Source organism: Cannabis sativa, chromosome 5 (genome assembly GCF_029168945.1).
Source record: "Cannabis sativa cultivar Pink pepper isolate KNU-18-1 chromosome 5, ASM2916894v1, whole genome shotgun sequence".
Classification (NCBI taxonomy): Eukaryota; Viridiplantae; Streptophyta; class Magnoliopsida; order Rosales; family Cannabaceae; genus Cannabis; species Cannabis sativa.
Window position 1 is genome coordinate 51,415,028 of NC_083605.1, and position 22,254 is coordinate 51,437,281.

General features: G+C 33.1%; 1 protein-coding gene across 1 annotated transcript; it reads left to right on the plus strand.

The window, feature by feature from the left end:
- The first annotated feature begins 10,480 nt into the window (after positions 1–10,480).
- On the plus strand, positions 10,481–16,081 carry LOC115716542 (heat shock factor protein HSF8). The gene is made up of 4 exons (XM_030645354.2): positions 10,481–10,574; positions 10,820–11,135; positions 13,869–15,134; positions 15,829–16,081. The coding sequence occupies exons 1-3, from the start codon at positions 10,510–10,512 to the stop codon at positions 15,099–15,101; spliced, it is 1,614 nt and encodes a 537-aa protein (XP_030501214.1). The 5' UTR covers positions 10,481–10,509; the 3' UTR covers positions 15,102–15,134; positions 15,829–16,081.
- Positions 16,082–22,254: the final 6,173 nt, after the last annotated feature.

A 22,254-nucleotide genomic window follows, 5' to 3' on the forward strand; every position in this document is an offset into this window, starting at 1 on the left:
GGACATTGATCCCAGTGGTCGCGATCGGTGCGGTAGGCGGGTTATTGTAAGTGTTGACACCCTGATCGTCCGCATGGGGATCACGGAGTGTCTCCGTATTATGAGGGGCGCGAGAACGCGCTCTAAAAACTGCGTTGAGGTGATCACCCAGATCACCCCGATGTACCTGGTAATGTCCTCCCTGTTGCGTCTGTACAGAGCCGGACCTTGTATATCTGCTTGGTGTATGACCATGCGATGACGAAGAGGTTGATTCTGCGTCGTTGTCTCTTGATGGTCGACTGTGAGGATTGCGTCGTTTAGGATCTTCATCAACCTGTGTGCTTTGGTTTGGATACCTTGCGGATTGATCCCTCGATGTTGGATGGTTCAGGTCCAAACCTTCAGGGTTGGTTCTTCGTTCCCTGCGTACACGATTAGTATGACGTCTAGAATTTGTTACCTGAGGGTTGTCCGTGCGAGTAGCAGGAACTCGAGGGGGGCGTCGGGCCCGGTTTTGTCCATCTACTTCGGCCTGTAGTGCACGCAGTTGGTCCTGAATCGCAGTGTATTGATCAGTTGTGAGTTGGATGATTCCCTCGGATGCCACTGCCGGAGTGACGGGGGGAAAATGCATGGTTGCTGGTGGTGTGGATGTGTCCCCGACTTGAGGGTCAGTTGTTTCTGGGAACAGATTGAGAGGTCTGATATTGCTTCTCCCTACTCCGCCATTAATGACGTCCACAGATGGCATTCCAGCTCCAGATAATGGTACGTTCATCGTCCCAATGTTGATAGACCCGTTGTTAGCTCCTCCATTTGTTTGATTTCCAGCCATGATGGTATTTTTCTTGAAATGAATAAAATCTTAGTTCGACTTCCCACAGACGGCGCCAAATGTTGTCGAGTGAATTTTGCAACACCAAATTATATAATATTATTAGTGACAAGAAGCAATTTACGTGGAAAGACAAATGCGAGTATTCAACCTAGAATGGCGAGTACTCAACAGGGAATGAGAAATAATTAACAAAAGCTAGAAAATAACAATAAGACAGAGAATTATAGTGGTTCAGTCAGATTATGGTCTGCTTAGTCCACTGTAGCCAAAGATTCGTAGGTGCCATTTCACGGTGGATCACCCCTTTATATACAAAGCAGGTGTCCAATCAGTTATACAAGGATTGCATTCATTGTTAATCTGTTATTTACACATTGAATTAAATCAAGCAACGTTAACATTAATAAATGAATGACAGTTACTAAGTTCACCAACGTATGCGTCTTTCGTATCTGCGAGTTGTCTGTTCATGTTTCGATGTTAAGCTCGCAGGGTTATCATTACGTTTGGGATGTCTGCATCCTTTAGGTAGTCGCTTCTTGTAGACATCGCATGTCGAGATGATAGAACCTAGACATGCGAGTCTATATTGCATTATAAAGGCTGCAGGGTTCTTAAGATCAACTCGTATTTACAGAGAATCATTCTCCTGGTTTATACAAGGACAAGAGGGGAGTATGCTCGCATATATTCGATATACGCGATCTACTCTCTTGTCTCGGATGCGATTAGACTCCGGTCATGCTCGCTATCTCTCGCTGGTTATATCTTAAGCGAGGTTTAAAACTTCGAGGAGTCCCTCAGGGACATCTCAGCTTTCTGTGGAAAATCTGAGTATACGTGTCCTTTAAGTAGGGGTCTGGTCTCGAGTTTCTAGGTGAGAGAAATCTCACTATAACAGAGTTAATATGGGCATATTTGTTAATTATGATACTTTGTATGGCTCAATTAATAAATATGATAAATGCCAATATTATTTAATAATTATTTATAGTTATTAAATAGTTAGAATTGGCATTTAAATGGTAAAAGTGTTAAAATTGCAAAATTGCAAAAAGCAAGGCCCAAATCCACCAAGCCATGTCCGGCCACTTTTGTAGGCATTTTAAACTGATATTTTCATTATTTTAATGCTAAATAATTCAAACCTAACCCTAGTGGAATGCTATAAATAGATAGTGAAGGCTTCTAAAAAATTACACTTCTGAATCAGAAAAACCTGAGCCTTCTCTCTCTCTTCCTTGGCCGCCACTCTCTCTCTCTTCTTCCTTCATATTTCGAACTTACCCTAGTGATTAGAGTAGTGCCCACACACAGCAAGCAATACCTCAATCATAGTGAGGAAGATCGTGAAGAAAGATCATCAACAAAGGAGTTTCAGCACCAAGGATTCAGAGAAAGAGATCCAGGTTCAGATCTTGATAATACTCTGCGACAGAAAGGATACAAGGGTTAGAGATCTGAACGGAAGGAGTCATTTAATTCCGCTGCACCCAATGTAAGGTTTCTTAAACTTTATATGTGTTTATTTCATCGTTTTAGAAAGTTCTTATTTAGGATGTTAATAAACATACTTGTGAGTAGATCTAAGATCCTGGTAAAATAATTCCAACAATAGGCATATTAACTCTTTGCAGAGATTGATCTTGTCAAAACCACTATGAACAAGATACAAATGCCATAGATTAATAAAAATGTAGTTGTGTCGTTTTGATGACTTAGGTTTAGTTACATCAAAGAGTTCTTAGAATAATGCAAGTGGATCCTGATCACAGAATACTAAACTCATATTCCATACAGTTTGAATCCATTGATAGAAAATGGTTATTAAACACTTGTGAAAGTGTAACTGTATTGTATTCTGGAATTAGAAATATAAGAAAATTTCTGTTTGGAATCTAAAATTAAAGTCAAAGACTTAAATTTATACCAAATATAATGAGTAATTCTTTCTTGGACCACCACTACTAATTTAAACTCTAAGTCAGATTTGCCCATACAAGTAGGAGATTTATAAGATTGAGGACTTATATCATTGTGGAATAGAATTTCGGGATTATAATCATATGTGTCAATTAATTTCTAAAGAGAGAAAATAGAATGACATTAAATGATTTATAGACCATTCATCCAATGATATGTTATTGAGCTAATTCGCAATGAATAAGCTAAGAGGAATTAGGATAATTTCGTTTATAAATAAGAATCCAACGATGCTTCGATTAGCGAGAGTCAAAGTAATCTTATTTATATAATCTTCTTGTTTCATATTGTAAAAATACTAGTCTAAGGTGTCATCAATTGATGAACAGATAGATGTTGCATATACAATATTTATCTTTCGAGATCTAACACTATTATGTATGTCTAATGGTGAAAATCCATTAGGAATTTATCTCATTAGATAAACAAACCAAGTTAGACCAACAATGAAGATTCGAAATTAAACTACAATTTAATAACAGAAAATAACATGGTTCAATATAAATTCATACACAATTCAGAAATTATTAAACATATAGCAAGTAGGAATGACCAGTGAAAATACTAAAACATACAATCCTAAATAATTTCCAAGGTTTCCAACAAACTGATACAGTGTCCCGGTAGGCGAGAGTTAAAGTATCATTCATTGAATAGAGTTGTCAGCTCATCTAAAATGCAAACCATTCTAGCAACCTTTTATTCGATCAAAATAAGAATCCAACGTTGTCCCGGTAGGCGAGAGTCAAGATTATTCTCATTTTATGAGCTTCCACCATTGTTTCATGTTTTATAAGTTTATCTCTAAGTAGTCACCGTAGGGGAGAGTCTAATAGAGACGAAAACTTACAAAACACTTATCAAATGAGATCTTACGGTGTTAAATGCGTTCAACGAATAACCATCCATAGGGGGACGAAGTCTAGCGTCTCGAGGTTATATTGAAAACATTTAACTATTGTAAGACCAACAATGAAGATTGAATGTCCTAATAATAATAAAACTCATTATTTAAAGAAAGTTGTATTTTCTTTGATACTTATTTTAATCTATTTATTTTAAATATATATTTATTTAATTAAAATTTCCAATTTAGAATGAAAAATTCTAAATATAAATTTTAATTTAATATTTATAAATTTTACATAGATGGATATGAAAATAACATGAATTTCTTCCATCTTAGTAATAATTTCCAATAAATATTTAGAAAAATATTCAATTTAAGTTGTTACAAAATTAATTTAAATTAATTTACAACTCAAATTTAATTTTCTATAAATATATATTGCATTTCGAAAAATTAAAGTATTTAAGAATACAATTTTCGAAAATGCATGTTAAAATAAAAAATAAATCCTGGAAAAATTATTCTAATTTAATGTTGGCCCAAAATTAATTAATAAAATTAATTTACAACAAAAAAAATATAATTTTCCTGTTTAATTAAATATATAAGAAAAATTTCAAATATTTAAGTATGATGATGAAAATTAACTTAAATATTAATTTTCTATTTAGTTAAATACACTAGAAAAAATACTTCAAGCAAAAACAGATAATATCTATCTAGATTTTCATGGACTAATTAATTCATTTTCTAATTAAATATATTTTACTTCATTTATTTTAATTAATCATTAAATGAAAAAATCATTAATTTAAGTTGGTCCAAAATTAAAATAAATAATTTACAACTTTCATCTATTTTTCAAATAAAATTCGAAATTCCAGCATTTAAGAAATGCAATTTCGAAATTTGATTAATAAAATAAAGAAAAAAAATATATTTTGAAAATTATTTAAATTTAAGTTGAAAAAATAAATTTCAACTTAAAATAATTTTCTATTTAATTAAATGTCATGAAAAGGAAATATTTAAGTATCATGATGAAAATCAACTTAGATATTTAATTTTCAATTTAATTAAATGTATTAAATTCAAGAAATAAATAATTAAGTGTAGAGAAGGCTTAATTATTAATCTCTAGTTTAATACTAGGAAAAAATATACTTAAAATAAATTGTACCAAAATTAATTATTTAAATAAGTAATTTCACAATGTATAATATTTTCCTATTTTAATATTAGAAATAATAAGTAGTCTAGAAATAACTATCTAGAAAATATCTTATTTGACTAAGTATCTTTTCCACAAAATTTGAAAAAGTATCTAATTTAAGTTGTATTAGAAAAAATCTAGAACTTAAATATTTTCAAATTTAAATTTAATTAAATATCAAAAAATTAAGTTGTAACCACTTAATTTGAAAATATTCCATTTTAAGTTAATATTTGAAAAAATATCAACTTAAAAAATATCTAAAGAATCTTAATAACCAATTCCTAAAATTCCTCAACTTAATTTTGAAATTTTAAATCCAAAAGATATTCAGATTTAAGTTGATTAGTTATAGATAACTAAATATCAACTTAAATAGGAATATTTAATGAAAAATTTAAATTAAGCTTCAGAAAGAATCTAGATGGTTATAATTCTATATTTAATTAAATACAAGAAAATACATATAGTTTAGCTTAGAATAAAAATTCTTTAAACTATGGTTTTCTTAAATTAATTTTAAAAAAAATGAAATTAATTTTGTTGCTAATCAATTTTATTAGGTTAAACTAATTTAATTAACCTAGTACAGTTATTCAAATCAGGCAAATGGGCCTTCACAATTGGGGTGGTTCATGTGAGGGGGTGCTGGGTTCAGTATGTCGTACCCACTTCTATGGCTCCCAACTCTCACACAAGGCCCAATAGAGAGGAATTTAACATTAAAATGAACAACTGTTATTAATTGAATAGGCCCAAAACTAAATGTGCCTAAATAAAATCTATCAAAAACTATGATATTTTATTTACCAACAACAACCTATATGCATCTATAACAAAATTAAACATATAGGCTCACACAGGCACACAATTTGGATGGATCCTATCATGTTGCTAGGTCATAAACAGATGAAAGAAGATTGTGAAAATTACCTGTTACAAATTATTTATATGACCAAGGGAGCCATGAGTTAAAATCAGATCATTGGATCTGTCAACAAGTTAACCATGGCTATTTGCAATCAAGCAATAATAGGTTTTAAAAACTTACAAACAAGCTAAAACACATACTCCTGCAACAAGGTTAGCTGGATAGTTGGATGTAGAATTTATTTAATTTTAAATAAATAATTTCGAAAAATTAATTAAATAAAAAAAATTTATTTTCGAAAAATATTTAAATAAAATAAAATTTAAATATTTTCGAAATTAATAAAATAATATTTAAAATTAAACCTACAATTTTGAAAAATTAGGTTTCAACTAACTTAAATATCATTTCAAAATTTGCTAACTACCTTTTTTAAAATTTAATGTTATTTTATAAATTAAATATTCAATAGAAATAAAAAGATAAGTAAATATCCTTTTCAGATTTTATGATTTAATTTAAATAAAATAACAAAATTTAAAAGTTAGCAAAATATCTTACATCTATTTAAAATATCATGATTATAGTTATCTTATTTTAAATTTAAATAAGGTCAAATTATTAAAAAAAAATTAATTTAAAAAATTTGATATCTGACCTTAAATTTAAAAATAAGATAAGATATAATCAAATTTAAAAATAAGATAGATAATTAAGCAAAAAAAAAAAATAGATATTTACTATTTTCAAATTCAAATTACACTAATATCATGAATTAAATTAAAAAATATTAATTAATTTAATTATGATAATTAGAATTGAATTAGGAATAGTAAATGTATAAATACAGAACTACACAAAAAAACGGAAGTTAAATCCATGAAATAGCATGAAAAATCGAAGAAAAACGAAAAAAATGGAGCTGTACGGACGGTATGCTGTGCATACACGTCCGCGCGCGATGGTGGGCTGCTTGGGCGAGGAGACACGGCGCAGGGAGGTGACAGCATGATTTCCGCGCGCGTGTCCCTGTTGCTCAATCCCGATGTTTTTCGAAACTTCAAAAAATCATAACTAATTCAAATTAAATCAAAATTGAGTTCTGTAAAATAGTAAATTGCTTAATTTTTTCCATACTATCCAATAAAAATAATTTCAGAAACAGATATTCAATTATTTTTCACGAAAATTCACAAACATCAATCAATCATCATATAACACTCAATACAACATGATACCATCCAAAACATCAAACAATCGTTTTAAGTCCAAATTTCTTGCAAGCAAATAAATTACCATGGCTCTGAGGCCAGTTGTTGGAAATTATTTTACCAGGATCTTAGATCTACTCACAAGTATGTTGATTAACACCCTAAATATGAACTTTCTAAAACGATGAAATAAACACATATAAAGTTTAGTAAACCTTACATTGGGTGCAGAGGAATATAATGACTCCTTCCGTTCAGATATCTAGCCCTTGATTCCTTTCTGTAGCAGAGCATTATCAATATCTGAACCTGGATCTCTTTCTCTCCTTCTTTAGTGTTGAAACTCCTTCTTGTTGAAAGTCTTTCTTCACGATCTTCCTCACTATGATTGATGTATCACTTGCTGTGTGTGGGCACTACTCTAATCACTAAGTATTTCGAAATCTTAAAGAAGAAGAGAGAGAGAGAATGGGCGGCCAGGTATAGAGAGAGAAGGCTCAGTTTTTTCTGAATGAGAAATGTAATTTTCCTGAAGCCTTCACTATCTATTTATAGCATTCCACTAAGGTTAGGTTTGAATTATTTGGCATTAAAATAATGAAAATATCATTTTGAAAAACCATCCCAAGTGGCCGGCCATAGAGTGTAATGGGCCTTACTTGGATTTTGCAGTTTTCACAAATTTTATTTCTATTTTCTCAAAAACGCCAATTTTCAAATTCAACCATTTAAATGCCAATTCTAACTATTTAATAACTATAAATAATTATTAAATAATATTGGCATTTATCATATTTATTAATTGAACCATACAAAGTATCATAATTAACAAATATGCCCCTAAAACTCTTTCTTTACAATTTCGCCCTTACTTAGTGAAAAATTCACAAATAGACATAGTCTAATTTGAGAATTATAATTGATTAATCAAAACCAATTATATGAGTCTTACAAGCAATATTATCTCAACTAGTGGGGGGACCATGGGTCTATATAACCGAGCTTCCAATAAGCAGATCAAGAATTTATAACCTAAATTCACTGACTTATTAATTCTTCGTTGAATCCACGCATAGAACTTAGAATTGCACTCTTAGTATATAGAATGCTCTATATGTTCCACCATATAGACACATCATTAGTTCTCCATTGTTATAATCCTAATTTGATCAATGATCCTCTATATGAATGATCTACACTGTAAAGGGATTAGATTACCGTTACACCATACAATGTATTTTATCCTTAAAACACTTAACCCCGTATAAATGATATTTCAGCTTATGTGAAATGATATCTCCACTATTTATTTTCGTTTGGTCAAGCTCGAAGGAGATCATCCTTTACTTATTATTTGCCAGATAGAAGCTATAGATTCCATGTTTATGTTAGCGCTCCCACTCAATTGCACTACCGTGTTCCCAAAATGTACGTATCACCCTGACCCAAAAGTAGGCTTAACTAACAAATCAAAGAACACGAATAACCTCTTGAGATTGAACCTAATCATAACGGGATTAAGATCATTTGATCTAGGATCAACTAGGCGATATTGACTTGAATAGATATTACGGTAAGTTTAATAAATCTAAGTCAAAGTTCAATATCGGTCCCTTCCGATGCATACTCCATGCATCCAACCTAAGCTTTACTTTAACCAATGCTCTAGAAAGAACATAGCATTTCTCCGAATGTAAGTAAACTCTGTTGTAGATTATCATATCAGTAAAACCCTGTGTCTGATAAATCTAGGAAACTTTATTTACATAGTCATGTTTACTTTCCAATATGTTGACAACACAATAAACAGGATCAAGTATGTGAAAAAGGTTTCAGATGAATTCATACATTATGTACATATAATCATGAAATAAATCATGTGAACCATGCAACATTAAATGTTATTTCTGATCTATATTAATAAGTAAATCTGATTATATTGAAATGAGTTTTATTTAGGGCATAAAACTCAACATTGATATGTTTGAAAAATTGGTGGAGCCAATCACATCAACCTATAGTTGTTCGTGAATATGAGGAGGAAGAAGAAAGTCTACCGACAATCGAAGACCTTGCCATTGGTATGATTATACTCTATCATTATCTACTATCTAGTATTTTTAACTTTATATTTTATATAGATTATAATTATTAAATTAAATTAAGTCATTAAATTTTATACTAATAGTTTTGTTATTAAAATTACAGATAGTACTCCCACTAACACTGCCGCCACTACTTCTTCAGCGACTGCCACTTCATCAATGCAGTCAACTAACTTCACTTAGATCTAAGTAAGTAGTAGTAAATAATAACTAATAAGTATTGATTGATCATTTGCCCATATCTTCTATATATTTAAGTTGATTTCATGGTTCAAGCTAGCTAAATCTTGTCGTGTGTTTCCATTTTGAAATACAGATGATATTCTGACGGAAAAAGAGAGGAGTCGAAGCCAAGTCACCCAACAACTTTCAAGTCATTATATGGACTTTGGATTTATAAGCATTTTTTTTAGTATTGAGACATTACTATGGACTTTATGGACTTTAGATTTTCATTTTATGGACTTTAGATATGGATATTGGATATGGATGTATTTTGAAATATTTTAGTTTTCACTTTTATCATGATTCATGAACATGAATATGAACTTTGATTTGATGAACAGGTTGTTTGTTTGTTGGTTGGATTGATTAATGCATCTTTTCTTCAATAGTATATGAACAAATTGTTATATTTATATATGCTTAATTTAATAAATAAGAAAATAAATAAAAAATTAATTTTTTTTAAAGAGTTGACCGGGTCAACCTGCCAACCCGGTAAACCCGACCAACCCAAACCCGCCAACCCACTAAATCGTGCCCTATTCGGGTCCGGGTTCAGGTTCATTTTTTTGAACCCAAAACCCGTGAACCCGAAACTCGCCAACCCGAAACCCGGTAAACCCGCCCGATGTTCAGCCCTAGTATTTACCCAAAAAATTACCATATTTTTCACATAATTTTGTAAATAACCTTTTTTTTTTTAAAATGCACCATAGAAGCACCAATAGTATTACCCATCTTAAAAACAAGAAGATAAAAAAAGCTAATTAGGATTTTGTTTCTCTCGAACTTTAAGATGTACCAAATCATGCCCCCTAAACTTTTTTGGCCGTTAAAAATTCCCTTAAACTATTGAGATTGTTAGATTTAAGGACTTTTGTCTAATTACATTCAATTTTACTATTTCAGTGATTGTTTATGTACTAAACCATGCTTCCCAAACTTTGATATCTACCAAATCATGCCCCTCAAACTTTGATATGTACTAAATCATGCCCCCTGTACTTTCATCCATGTCAGAATTTTTTTACTAAAATTAGACAAAAATGCTTAAATTTAACTATCTCAATAATTCAGGGGAATTTTTAACGGCCATAAAAGTTCAGATGACATAATTTGGTACAGGTTAAAGTTGAGGAAAAAAGAACCTAATTAGCAAAAAAAAAAAAAAAAAAAAAAAAAAAAAAAAAAAAAGGGGGGGCTTTCTTTCCCCCGAGAAAAAGAGGAAAAAATGGGTAAAAAAGTTGGGGAGAGGAACATGGTCATATCCCCGAAAGAAATAGGGTCACCTCACCGGTTAGTGTCCGTTCCCAGCCCTTTATACACCGTCTTCTAATCTCACTCACTCCATCCGTACAAACTGTCTCCCTCCAATTTCACTTGGAAACACCTTCTCCTTGATTTCAAATTGAATAGGCCCCTGCGATTTTAGGGTTTTAGCTCTCCCTGTTTCCTCTCTCCAATGGCTTCTTCCATTTCACCACTTTACTAACCCTAGCCAACAAATATTCCTAATCTTTATATTTATTTACTATTTTCAGTTTCAATTTTCCGATTTTGGGTCAAATGGATGGAGCTACTGGTGGTGGCGAGGCGCCCTCGTCGGCTGGCGGAGGTTCTCAGCCGGCTGTTCCTGCTCCGGCCCCGGCCCCTATTCCAAATGCGAACGCACCACCACCGTTCTTGAGCAAGACTTATGACATGGTGGACGACTCGGCGACCGACGAGATCGTGTCGTGGAGCCCTACCAACAATAGCTTCGTGGTGTGGAACCCGCCTGAGTTCGCCAGGGATCTTTTGCCCAAGTACTTCAAGCATAGCAATTTCTCAAGCTTCGTTAGACAGTTGAACACCTATGTATGTTTTGTTACTCATCTACTTTTGGTTTTTGGTTGTGTGGTACCAATGCCGGTTAGTGATTGCTCAAGAATTATATGGCTTATTTGTTTTCCAATTATGGTAGAAAGCCTTGAGTATTATACTTCCATCAGAAATATAATACATAGATAGATAGGTTAGATAGTAGTGATATTGAGTGGAACTGTAAATCATAGAATGGGTTGAGAAAATTGACAAGGTTCTAAGGTACAATTACAAAGTACTATCGTTGAAGTTCTTTAATATTTTGAACGGCCAAAAAAAAAAAAAAGAAACAAGTTCTTTCTTGTTTGTGTTTCTGGAACTTATTTGTATTTACTTTTGTTTGTTAATATTCGAATTGTTTGATTACTTTCATTTAAGTAGTTGCAATTGGGTTTAGTGATAGGATTTTTTTTTTCCCACAAAATTTTGAAAATGTGATGCTTCTTCTTCGTCTTATACTTTCTCAGCAGCCAAATGCAGCTGAAGAAGAAAAAAGGGAAAAGAAGTATGATCACCTGATTTCAAGGTCGAGGATGATTTCTCATTTTACCAATTTCGCTGTTTTTTTTTGTCATACTCATATAATAGGACAATTAACCATAAATTGTTGTCTTTGAAACAATAGGATAGTTTATTCTTAATATTATGTAAAACAAAATAAAACCTGAAGTTTGCCAGTAGAGATGAGCAGTGGTTAGAGTTTTATGGAATTTAGGAATAAATAACTAATTCAATCCAATCATGAGCAGTTCTCAAAGATTATGTCTAATACCGTATAAACCAATCATTGCCTGAACTTCAGTTCAGTTAGGATTTGGGCATAGATTGATATGTATTTTGCATTAAATGTCCAATTCACTTAACATGTGCAAATCAATTCATCTTTGAGATAAATAATTTGTCTAAGGATAATCATTTTGAAAGCCAATAGAAGATTACCTGTGGTTTATGTAAGTTACACATTGACCAGGATTAGCTTGGAATTCTTGGATGATTGTATCTGTGCTATCCATTTAACAACTGAAACCCATCAATCCAAAATACTTTTCTGTTTTAGAAATCTTATCAATTCAATATAAGATAGATGTATAGCCTATGTGAATTGCATTGGATTTGTGGGTTATCTACTTACATTCAACATTTTGTTCACTCTACTTAGGTGTGCTTAAACTTAATGTGGCATGCATCTTTTGACTTCTGCTATTGTAATTTCTGTTATTTCATTCCTGGAAGCATTCCTTTTTCTAGACTCTGCATTCTATGAAAATGCCTTTGGGTGACCATATTACTACATTAAAAATTTACCAGTCCAATCCAATCTACTTAAGTTAGATGGGAAGTTCAGTCTAAATTGGATTGGTTCAATTCAATCTAATTCAAACTATATGAGAACTGATTATAGTTATTTCACTGGAAAAGTAATGTGTAATTGATGTTGCTATAAATGCTTAGTTTCCATTCCAATAGACATGTATTCTTGTTCTCCTGTTATACCCTACAATCTTTTTGGCGCAGGAAACTTTAGTAAAATGCTAGATCTCAGGAATCAATCTTAGACCTTATGAGCAAACAATGGGCTTGGCTACTCAGGCATAACCCTTTTGTGTGTTGTGGAATCATATTGGATTTATTTTAGCTCTTCTTATTCCTTTTCTTTGTATATGTATATTTATATGTTTACTCTGAACATATGATTGATTGGATTGATGTTTAAAATTTTAATCATTTAAGGTCACCAACATCAAATTAGATTAGTACTTTGTATGGGATTGGATTTAGTTTCTAGATTCTAACTATGATTGAATGATATTGGTTATTGCTGAAAGAGATTGGATTTTAAATATTTGTCGTGATAGCTGCTATGGTGACCAATTTAATTTCTATGACTATTATGCTGTGAATTCGACTGCCCTTATTCATTCTACATTGCATTTAGGTTGCTTAACTGTCGTGGTTTTCTATTTAGGGCATTGGGTTGAACCTGAAAATTAGTTGGTCCCATGTGTTTTTCACTTTTTAATTCGTTTGGACCTTTTAAATCTTGATTAAATTTCACTTAAAGTAAACAAAACCATAGAGGACTAGAACATAAAGACAGATCTTCCTCAGGAGTTGCACGATATGTTGATGTTTCTTCAAGAGATTACAATAGTAATAATAATGATAATGAGAATGAGGACTTCTTAGACCTTTGAGCTAAGAAAATTGTTTTTGCATTCTATTCTTGGTTCTACTCCTATGCTAACAACTCAAGTTGATGGTTCCGAACTTTTGATGGCTTCATTAGGTAGTTTTATGAATCCAGTTATTTGTTTTTTCCATGAACTAAATTATAACTATTTTTATTCTTATTGCCTTTTACTTTTTTCCCTTTTTGTTTCCATCAGTAAATAATTTTTAGGTGTTTGGTTATTATGGCTGAGGTTTTGTGCCTTGATCTGCCTTGCTGAGATAAAGTCATAAAGGAACATGTGCTTTGTTTTTTAATTAAATTTTTAAAACCTTGCTGGCTAGATATAAAGTGTATTATATCACGTAGAGGATCTTAAAAGCACTATATGACTAATGATGATTTTGTGATAACATTAGGCATAAACTATCTGTTTATTTATTTATTTTTTTAACTGCAGAGATTTGGTAGCTATTTTGTTTTTCTTTCTTTGCAGAAATGTTTGTATGACCCTTCCATTTAGAAATTTTTTTATAATATATGCTGTTTGTCAATAGGGTTTTAGAAAGGTTGATCCTGATCGGTGGGAATTTGCTAATGAGGGATTTTTAAGGGGTCAAAAACATCTTCTTAAGAGTATTAATCGGCGGAAACCTGCCCATGGACACAGTCAGCAACAGCCACAGCCATCACATGGACAGAATACGGTGGGGGCATGCGTAGAGGTTGGGAAGTTTGGTCTTGAGGAGGAGATTGAGAGGCTTAAAAGGGATAAGAATGTTCTTATGCAGGAACTTGTTCGGCTGAGGCAGCAGCAGCAATCTACTGATAACCAGCTGCAAACCATGGTACAGCGTCTGCAAGGAATGGAGCAGCGGCAGCAGCAAATGATGTCATTTCTGGCTAAAGCTGTGCAGAGCCCTGGTTTCTTGGCTCAGTTTGTTCAACAACAAAATGAGAGTAGTAGACGAATATCAGAAGCAAACAAAAAACGGAGACTAAGACAGGAAGTAGTTGCTGAGAGTAATCTTTCTGCTGCTTCTGATGGACAGATTGTTAAGTATCAGCCTCCTATGAATGAATCTGCAAAGGCAATGCTCAGGCAGATGGTGAAAGTAGAGCCTTCTTCTGGGATGGACACTTTCAATAACAGTACAGATTGTTTCTTGATTAGTGATCGTTCATCATCATCATCATCTGCTGCAGTGGACAGTAGAAGCTCATCTTGTCGTGTATCTGGAGTTACGCTTCGAGAGGTCTTACCAACCTCAGGGCAGACATCTTCTGTTCCAGTGTCTTCAGGAGTAACTGCACCTGCTGTTTCCGAATCTTCCCCACAATCTTTGACTTCGGAAAAAGTTACAACAGCTCAATTTCCAGATATAAGTATGCTGGTTGGATCACAAAATGCACCTTCACTTCCTATTTCGCAAGGAGATGTTGTAATGCCTGAGCTTTCTCAAATGCCTGAAATGGTTCCTGAAGACAATTTCTTGAGTAATGAGACAGGTGGATTTTTAGACCCAGAGTCATTGGGACTGGATGGGTCAATGTCAATAAATCTTGATGATATTGCCCCTGATCCTGACATTGATGCACTGCTTGAAAGCACTACATTCTGGGATGATCTTCTTCTGCAAAGTCCAATGGCAGAGGAGTTATCTCCTGAGGGAACTACCAAAGATATTGATGAAGTACAGCCAAAAGAGAATGGATGGAACAAAACTCAGAATATGGATAATCTTACGGAGAAAATGGGGCTTCTTACATCAGATGGCAAGGAGGTTTGATCTTTGATTAATAAATGTACATTACTTACCGAGGTAAACCCCACAAATATTCAATACAATCATCTTTAGTCTTTTTGTCGGTCTCATTATGGGAAATGGTAGAAGGAGCTAGTGCATTTTCCATCAGTGCAAGCGCACTTTTGCTTGCACCCATGTTGGACAAAGTCTTATATTTATGGTCTTTTGTCTCACTTGATTTAAAATGTCCACAATTTTCATTTTATGATATTTCTTTTCAGTTGGTCAATTTCTTGATAGACAAATTTCATTCTTAAGAAAAGACTACTGGTTGGAATTTTTTGTGCCTTTTCTTGAGTTTTCACATTTTCATCATGCACTCTGAAGGGTTTGGATGCATTACATTTGCCATCTTGTTTTATTGATGTTTCTCCCAAAGCATTTTTCAGAGGCCAAAAGAAGAATAAAAATCAGTATTTTATATTTCAATTATTGTCAGGTACAGGTACCCATTCAGTAAGAAACAGATAACATATTATTATGCTTCGGTCACTCCTGATGTGTGCTGTATATGTGGGAATATATGCTCAGAAATTGATGTACTAAGTGGTGAATGTGCTATATTTGGCTAGGTTATCTTAGTGGGGAATTGCACCTATTAGTTAGTTAAAATTTTACTAAGCTGGTCGTAAATGTAGGTATATTGTCTATCCATATATTTGTATCTTTATTCATACTTCTCTGAAAACTACTCATGATTAATGTGCAGCTTATCTACGAGGGATCTTATTACTAAGATAATCCAAGGTCCACAGCCCCACAGCATGTACATGCAGACTGCATAAGCAATTGTAGTTCCACATATGTACATTGTAATTTGGGGAAAATTCTAATCTCGGGTGAGAAATATTGGACTACAAAATTAGATGAGCTGTAAAGTTATACACCAAAACATCTTTCAACTAATATATTAATATCCTGACTTATATTTGAATGTAGTAGTTTAATGTTCAAGCAGAAAATAAGTGCCCAGCAGTTACTAACATTTTGTTTGTGAAAGCTATATTTTGTAACAGTGTCAGGTTAGGATACATGTAGGATGTCTTAAGATATACAGACATATATAAATATATCTATATATATATTTATATAAAATTTCCATTTGTATTACCTTTGGCTAGATGTATAACCTTTACAAGTATCGTGTGCTAGCCATTGTAACTTTTTCTAGTTGCGCGAATATTATAACAATAATAATAATTTCCCTAACTTTTGTTACTTAATAATAAACTTTGTGGTCAACAAAATGACATGCACTGAACCAAATTTAAGTTCTGTATATATGTTTTTAGCCACGTGCTTAAGATATTTTGTTGCGGGAGAAAGTTGAAATTATTAAAATGTTATTTCTTGGTGTGAGTTCTTTACCACCACCTCTGCCATCAAAGTTCTGAGTAAGTTTCTTGAGAGGAGACTTCTTGTGTCTCAAGAAGTAGGATTAAGTACTTATGCAGGTGTTATTAGTATGGAATATTTTTGACAAGATGTAGTGAACATTCTTGATGAGAGTACTAAAAGGTACACATGAGATGGGAGGATGACTATATTTGAGAGAGGTAGAGGCGACATGTGCGCTACAGTTATGCGTAGGCTCAAACTCAAGGGTTTGCTAACCCATTGATGGAATGGAAAAATAAATTTGAGACCGTACAAGAGCTATTATTTAGAAAGTATCGAACCAATGATGGCATGCATGATGGATTTGCTTCACGAACACATGCACTTGCTGCTATGAGTACTTATGAAGAAAGAATGCTGGCTAGAGTAAGCATTCGTATCAACGTGAACGTCTTAGCTATTGTGTAGAGAGATTTGGTATTCAGATGAAATTTTAATTAAATGCGAGAAAACTAGACTCAAGTTGTTTTAGAGATAAGTATGCACAACATACATGAAAATGCAAAAAATGTTGTTACACTAGTGAACATGTGATGGTATCATAGTCTTATTCTTCTCAAGTAATAAGGCCAGGGCAACCTTAGTTATCACAAAGGGTCATCAATATGGTCTATATGGTTGATCAGCGATGAAGAATTAATTTTTCTCTCTCGGTTGCTTGGTCTCCTATTTATTTCTTGTAGGAATTGAAGTCAACATCTCATATTATAGGTAATATATAACAGGCACTTCCTGCCTTTAAACAGATTCTTACTCTCTAGATTTCACCTTGTAACGAATGGAAATCTACATATTAATATTAAATTTGTATGTGAAAATATAAATATATATATATATTGTGTTAGTAAGTAGTAAATAAAAATAAGATTTGTGTTGTTAAACTAGTTCTTGCATGATAATTGTTTACTTGATATGTAATGTACCTAAGCATCCATGTTTTGCAAGCATGCATACATGTAGATTAAGGTACACGTGTGCGTGTATGGTGCATGTGTGGGCATGTGACATGCAATACATATTATTAGCTAGTTAGTTGTTATTGATTTAATTATTGTTATTTTTTTTTATAGATAACTATTGTCATTTAATTGCTTATAAAAAATTAGTCATTTGATTAATTATTAAATTTAGAGCTTAAAAGTAAATATGTGATACCTATTAGCTTATAGAAAGAATATTCTAAAATAATTAAATAAGGTATTATGTAATAGAAATTTTTACACCAAAAATACAAATTACACACTTTATTACATATAAACCTATACACGGTTAAAGCAACTCTTTTACCTTTTCTCTATATTTTATTACACATATACCACATACACATCACATCTATGCACCAGTCACGTCAACTCCCTATCAACCATCATGCATCCCTCAATCACTTCCCTCTCTCTTTTTCTTTTGTTTTCCTTTGATTTTTTTATTTCATTTCAGTTTTTTTTTTTTTTTTGAAATAACAAATAACCTCCATTGTTGAACCTTAACTCCCCACGATTCCTCAACCATTTTCCCTCTCATTTTTGTTCTTCAAAATTTTTTCAACTCACACTAAACCATCCCATAACCTTTTTCTCTCTTTCTTTTTGTTTCCCAATCATAAAATGGATGTGACCCGTTCTTCTTCATCTCCTTCCCCTGTTCAAAAAAAAAAAAAATTCAAAATGGGTTTGAAATCACTAGCTAATAAAGCTAAGGGAAAACGTCCTTTTATTGAGGAGGAAGACTCTGATTTTGCTCCTCCATTAACGAAGCGTGGGAGAGCTCCTCCTAAGAAGAAAACAAAGGTCCGTGTGCAAGAAAAAATGGCTGAAGATGTTTATGGGAAAAACAATAATGTTGGTCTTTGTTGTTCGGGCGAGGTTTGTTTTCGGTTTCATTTTCGTTTCCCCCCATTTTAAATATTTTCTTGTATTTCCATTTCATCGTTTTGGTTTTTTCTGGTTTGTGATATTTTAGGTTTTTCATTTTAAAATTTCGTTTGGTTTTCTTTGGATTTTTAGGACTTTAATTTTGTTTAATCAATTTTATTTTGTTCTTGGGTTTGGCATTTTAGTTTGTTTCTTATTACTTTCGTTTCATTTTTGTTGTGTTTTATGTTCTGTTTGTATTTCTAGTTTTTTTTAGATATTTTGAAACATTTGTTTTTGTTTTAGTGTCTCTAATCAGTGGGTTTTAGTTTTTTTTTTTTTTTTCTAGTTTTTTAATAGTTTAATATGTTTATGTATGATGTGTTTTGGGAATATTATTAGGTATAGTTGTTTGCTGTTCTTTTTTAGGTAACAATTCGATTTAGATGTTTGTAGTTTATATTCGTAGAGTTGTTTCTGCTTGTCAGTTTGTTTTTAGTTTTTTTATAGTTTTATTATAGTTTGTATACTTGTTTATTTACAATTTATATTTATTGTTGCAAAATAGTGTTTTTTTAGTTGCATTCCAGGACCTCTTTCAGCTTCCGTTGTAATTCTTCATAGTTACAATTGACTGAAATGTAATGTCCACTAGCTTCATAATTTTCATAATTCATTCGATCATCAAATTGTCCATTGCAGAAGACTAGGAATGGAATGTCTTTTTTTCCTGTGATTTTGAAATTGTTATTAGTGCAAGGCAACGATATTGAAACTGGTTTGATTCTGTTATGAAATAGAGTAGAAACTTACTTCTATTTTCTTCCCTTTGTTCAAGTCTTATATTTCCTGTTCTGATTCCTGCTTTTGTCATTTTTATTTATTTTATTGCTGTTAATAAACTATAATAAAACTAAAATGAAACTATTAAGAAACGTTTAAATTTATTTCAGAAACTAACTATTTCTCAAAGTGTTTTCTCCTTTTCTTATTTCCAAAATAAATTCTTGCAAACAATTGAATTAAACTAATATAAAATAATGATGCAACTGTAAATCAACTTGAAAAACCACAACACTTAATTCAATTTAATATAGTTGTGGTCATTGTGCTTTTCCATCAGTTTTATTTGAATCAGATCAATTGAATTAATAGTTGTATTTTTCTCGTTTTGGTTTCATTTTGGTTGTTTTGCAGTTTTGAAACGAGCGCGTATTTTCATCTTCATGGTTCGCTCTGTACAGCTGAAGGCTTAGTGCATGTGGTATTTTTGTAAATATTTGTATGTGGACTGTATAAATGTTTAATGGGCCGGCCCAAAGTATTTTTGTAATTTTTTTTCCTTTTTTGTATTTTTCTATTTTTTTCCCTATGTAATAATTTCGAATAGAATAAAAGAATTTAAATGTATAGCTTTGTTGGTAATCAAAGAAACTCAAAAAGAAAACAAGCTTGGGTGATGGACAACTTAGGAAATTTTAAGAATAGAAAATTCGTAATTAGTGAGGTAACTGTAATAAAACTTCCCTAACTAGAGCTACACTACACAGAATATCACATATAATATAATGTTGAAAGATCTCGATATCTAAAACTTTCATGAAGGACTTGAAGTCAAATTCGTAAGGTTATATGGTCAAAACAATGTCGCAAGGTGAGCCGTCTGAGCAGAGTGCGAAAATCCTAACTAGTTTCTATATTAGGTGAAATTATAAACCTGAACTAGATGCTTGGTCTTAGTGTATTGTGTGTCTCTGGTGGTAGGACAACCTGGGGTCGGTTTAAGTGCAGTAATAAGAGACTAGGAGGGCTTGCTTGTGGTGGCAGAAGTTGAATTCACTCCTGCTTGCAGCTCGGTTCTGTTGGCCGAAGCTGCTGCAATCATTCTTGGCCTGCAGTTAGCAATCCGATGGTCTATTTCCAGAGCAAAAGTTTGCTCAGATAGTCACACCATTATCCATGCTATTCAACAGGTTTCTCCTAACTTTACGGAGTGGGGACAATTGGTTCAAAAAGCCATTCATATGCGTGATTCTTTTCAATGTTTAGAGTTTGTTTTTGCTACTAGACAGTGTAATAATGTAGCTAATAGTCTAGCTAAGTGGAGCCGTTTGGCTCAGAAGTCTGCTATTTGGACTGATTGTTTACCTATTTGTGTTGCTGCTAATTTACTAGCAGATAAGCCTAGTGTTGCTTAATAAAATTTTTTCTTTCAAAAAAAAAAAGAAGAAAAGAAAAGTGAAGTGTGTGAGTAGGAGTCCCACATGGGATAGAAACACTTCATTTGAAGTGTAAAACTAGTGCAAGTTTGAGATATGAGTTTGGGCCCCAAGGGGTACCCAATTTTATGTGCATGGGTGAGGACTCACACACTGGACCACCACGCGCGCCGCTGTCGACCTGGGTTGGGTTGTTTAAAGAAAAATTATTTAATTAAATAAAGATTATTTATTTATTTATTAATTTTAACACGTGATCAGAATTGGTAAAACACGATCAGTTATTGATCCGCTTTTTACTCCCACGATCCAACTCATTACCGTTTTTTCTTGGATCGACTTTTATATAAGTCGTATCAAAACAACGTAAGAACATATCTTTTCCAACATTAAAAAAAATCTTTTTCTTTCTTCCTTGTAATTTTTCTCAGAGCAAATTTTAGGGTGTTATAGAGCGATACAGTTCGGTGCAGAACGTATCGTACGTTTAGAGAGGCTGTTTTATCCTGGGGACGCCGTGGTCGCTAGACTGCCGTGCACACTTCGGCCAAAGTCGCGAAATGTCTTAAAGAGAGTGACATTGTCCGCAACTCAACCAGATTATTCTATCGGTAATTCGTTCCAATTTCATTATTTTTTAATTTCGGTCTAACAATTTTAAGACGATTGGTTCTGCTATGGCTGCTACCGATGAATTTTCTGGTTTTGCTTCTAACGATATTAACAAGCCTTTCCGTTTTGAGGGATTACATTTTAAGTGATGGAAACAGAAGATGCTCTTCTACCTGACGATGAAGAAAGTTGCTTTCGTTCTCACTGCTTTGAAGTCGATCGTCTCTGAAGCTTCTACCGACAAGGACAGAGAGGCTGAACGCGAGAAGCAACAAAAGGATTTGGACTCTTGGGTCGAAAACAACTTTCTCTGTTCGGTGCAGAACGTATCGTACGTTTAGAGAGGCTGTTTTATCCTGGGGACGCTGTGGTCGCTAGACTGCCGTGCACACTTCGGCCAGAGCCGCGAAATGTCTTAAAGAGAGTGACATTGTCTGCGACTCAACCAGATTATTCTATCGGTAATTCGTTCCAATTTCATTGTTTTTTAATTTTGGTCTCACAATTTTAAGACGATTGGTTCTGCTATGGCTGCTACCGATGAATTTTCTGGTTTTGCTTCTAACGATATTAAAAAGCCTTTCCGTTTTGAGGGATTACATTTTAAGTGATGGAAACAGAAGATGCTGTTCTACCTAACGATGAAGAAAGTTGCTTTCGTTCTCATTGCTTTGAAGTCGATCATCTCTGAAGCTTCTACCGACAAGGACAAAGAGGTTGAACGCGAGAAGCAACAAAAGGATTTGGACTCTTGGGTCGAAAACAACTTTCTCTGTTCGATGCAGAACGTATCGTACGTTTAGAGAGGCTGTTTTATCCTGGGGACGCCGTGGTCGTTAGACCGCCGTGCACACTTCGGCCAAAGCCGCGAAATGTCTTAAAGAGAGCGACATTGTCCGCGACTCAGCCAGATTATTCTATCGGTAATTCGTTCCAATTTCATTTTTTTTTTAATTTCGGTCTAACAATTTTAAGACGATTGGTTCTGCTATGGCTGCTACCGATGAATTTTCTGGTTCTGCTTCTAACGATATTAACAAGCCTTTCTGTTTTGAG